Source organism: Mesitornis unicolor, unplaced genomic scaffold (assembly GCF_000695765.1).
Source record: "Mesitornis unicolor isolate BGI_N332 unplaced genomic scaffold, ASM69576v1 scaffold7360, whole genome shotgun sequence".
NCBI lineage: Eukaryota > Metazoa > Chordata > Aves > Mesitornithiformes > Mesitornithidae > Mesitornis > Mesitornis unicolor.
This window is the reverse complement of record NW_010156178.1, coordinates 27,919-30,599: the sequence shown is the minus strand read 5'-3', so window position 1 is coordinate 30,599 and position 2,681 is coordinate 27,919. Positions and strand designations below refer to the sequence as shown.

The following is a 2,681-nucleotide window of genomic DNA, read 5'->3' as shown; positions in this document are numbered from 1 at the left end:
CTGAACCCATCAGACTGTTCTGGTGAGATGAACCCAAAGGCTATGATAGCTGTGTGTTGGTAACTGGGTAATCACTTAAAACAGGAGCATTGCTGGGTAAATGGGATGACCCTCATTTCACTGTATCTAAGATGTCTTCCATGGAGGTTTCTACAACAGAGGTCGACTATCTGAGCTGGCTGTCCATGATCTCCCAGGGAATGGAGCTCATTGTGCAGCCCCCTCCATTAGAAAGGGATGAAATGCCATAACCTCTGTTGACTGCATCTCCATCAGCTACGGAGGAAGCCCATGGTGACATGCTTAGAAGCAGTGCCTGCTACTATGGGAGACAGCCTGGGGTGTCCTGCACACCTGCTACTCCAGAAGGACACGTGTCCCATGTCTACCAGCCTTATGCAGGTGTCTCAGATACCTGAGATCTTTTCAGATGCCTTTGTTAAGATCTGCAGCATCTGACAGTTTCTGGTGCAATGGGAGTAGTGAAAGGAGCATAGCAGCCTCCTGCCTTCCTAAATCTTTTTGAAGAAATGAATCTCCATCCCTGGGTTCCTAATTGATCCTTAAATGGTGACAAAGAGCATTAAAATGCCACATCCTGTTCACAGCCTGTTTGCTTTTGGGACTCCTGCCTCTTCCACAGAAAAGATGAGGGATATTTCTCTCCCAGACACATTCTGAAGGCTGCAGGAGATAATTAATTTCAAAGCCATCTGTTTCTCTTGAATTCTCTCACCTATTTATTAAATGTAAAGGTTTTTTGAACCTCTTCATGCTCAATTCTCAATGTCAAATTTGAATTAAAATAATTTCATGTATCATCTTTTAATGGGAGAGCAGTCCTGCAGAGCAGGAAGGGAAAGAAACATCCTCCATGAAGACACCCATTTCACCTCCTAATGACTACTAACGTGCTCAAAAACATGACTTGGATGAAGCCAGTGAAGATGGTCTTGCATTAAGACCTTGGCCCATTTGGTGATGCTGACAACAAGGAGGAGATGGAAGGCTGAGGGGGAAGGAGATGGTTTTTTTGAGTGGCTTCTGTATTGCAGGTAGCTGGAAATTGGGCCAAGGGCAACCTTCTCCAGAGAAAGATAAAGAAGGGCTTCAGTGTCATCAGAGCTTTTATTCAGAGCTAGATGTGGGCTAAACCCACAATCCCACTCAAGTCTGGTAGACTTCATGGAGCCCCTCACAGTCCTACAGTGCGATTGCTTCCCCATAAATGCTACCAGACAGAATGCCAAAGGTGACCCTAAACTGTGCCTTGCCAGGACACTACGAAGTAACATGGCTCTACAAAGCTCCAAAAGTCTAGAGAAAACATATTAATGGTGTTCAGCAAGATCCTAAACACCACGTGGACTCTTATAATGCTGCTTAGACAGAAGTCAGTGGCCAAATCCCATGCAGCAATGATGAATATCCTACCTAACTGCTTAGACTCTTTAGAGGTTGTAGACTCAAGAGTTTAGCCACAAAATCTCCTTAGTCACCTAAAGCTTATTTTCTGTGCGTGCCCAGACAGCCTTCGCTAAGCTGTCAGCCTTACAAGGGATCTTCTACAGCCAGCATTTGAGGTGCTGTCAGTCTGTTTCACCAACTCTACATCAGCCTCCACCTCCAAACTCAGTGCTTCTGGCTTCCTTTTCCAGTCCCTGAAGACCGAGTCATTGCAGTTGGTGGTGCTTCAGGCACAGTTTGGTCCATCTGAAAGCTGATGTCTGTGCTTTACCATTTGATTCATGGCTTGAATTAATTTCACTAACTGCATTGACTCAGTCTCCACTGATGACAAGAGGGACCTAAACACCCAGTTGTCATGGAGACATCCATGCTGGAAAGTCCTAAAATGAGACAAGGTGATGATACCCCATACTAACAGAAGGCGTTTAGGGCAGCCAAAGGAAAAGATCACAAAAGGGCTGCCCAACTCGAGAAACTAAGGTTCTCATCTTCTGGTACCTGGTCCAGGAGTCTGGGTGGTGGCTGTTTCTGGGACCTTGTTGGTGATGCCAGGTGCTACAGACAGAGATGCTTTACTAGTGGTGATGGAGATGGATCCATCAAAAGGGGTAACAGAAGTTTTGATGCTTCCAGTTCTGGTGGAAGAGTCCAGTCCCTGGACTGGAGAACTGGGAGAAGAGTGAGGCTGCTTGGTGATGGATGGGGGAGAAGAGACACCATGGTCCTTGAGCCCAGGGGAAAGGTTGCTCGTTGTGACTCTGGTAGTTGCAGCAGTGCTGGTCAACTGGTCTGAAGACTGTTTTCCCTGAGCTGGTACACTGGGAGATGGTGTGACAGCAGGCCCTAAATCTCCTGGGGTGGCTGAAGTGTGAGTGGAGACGGAGCGTTCAGCGGTGGTGGCTGTGGAGCTTCCCAAGCTGGGTAAAGTGCTGGGCTGCTGCTGGGCCGCACTGGAAGTTGTAGGAGGGGTGGCTGCTGAGGCTTTGGAGCTAGTTGAAGAGCTGACCTGCTGAGGCAGGTGGGGCAGTGCCACGGTGGTGCGTGGTAGGTTTCCCAGGTTGTCTGGGGTGGTGGTCCCTTTAACTGCAGCAGATGGGGTCGCAGTGGGGGATGGAGGGTTTTCTGGGCTGCTTGGATTGGTGGTTCCTTGAGCAGTGGTGGGCGGTATCACAGGGGCGGGCGGTATCACAGGGGCGGGCGGTGGGTTTTCT

At 48.6% G+C, this 2,681-nt stretch overlaps 1 protein-coding gene across 1 annotated transcript in view; it reads right to left on the bottom strand.

Annotated features, from left to right (window-relative positions):
• The window catches only part of PODXL (podocalyxin-like), a 40,304-nt gene that overhangs the window by 10,599 nt on the left and 27,024 nt on the right, over positions 1–2,681 (bottom strand). Inside the window, exon 3 of the mRNA XM_010181612.1 lies at positions 1,969–2,553. Coding sequence (XP_010179914.1) covers positions 1,969–2,553 — 585 coding nt within the window. The remainder of the gene's footprint in view (positions 1–1,968; positions 2,554–2,681) is intronic.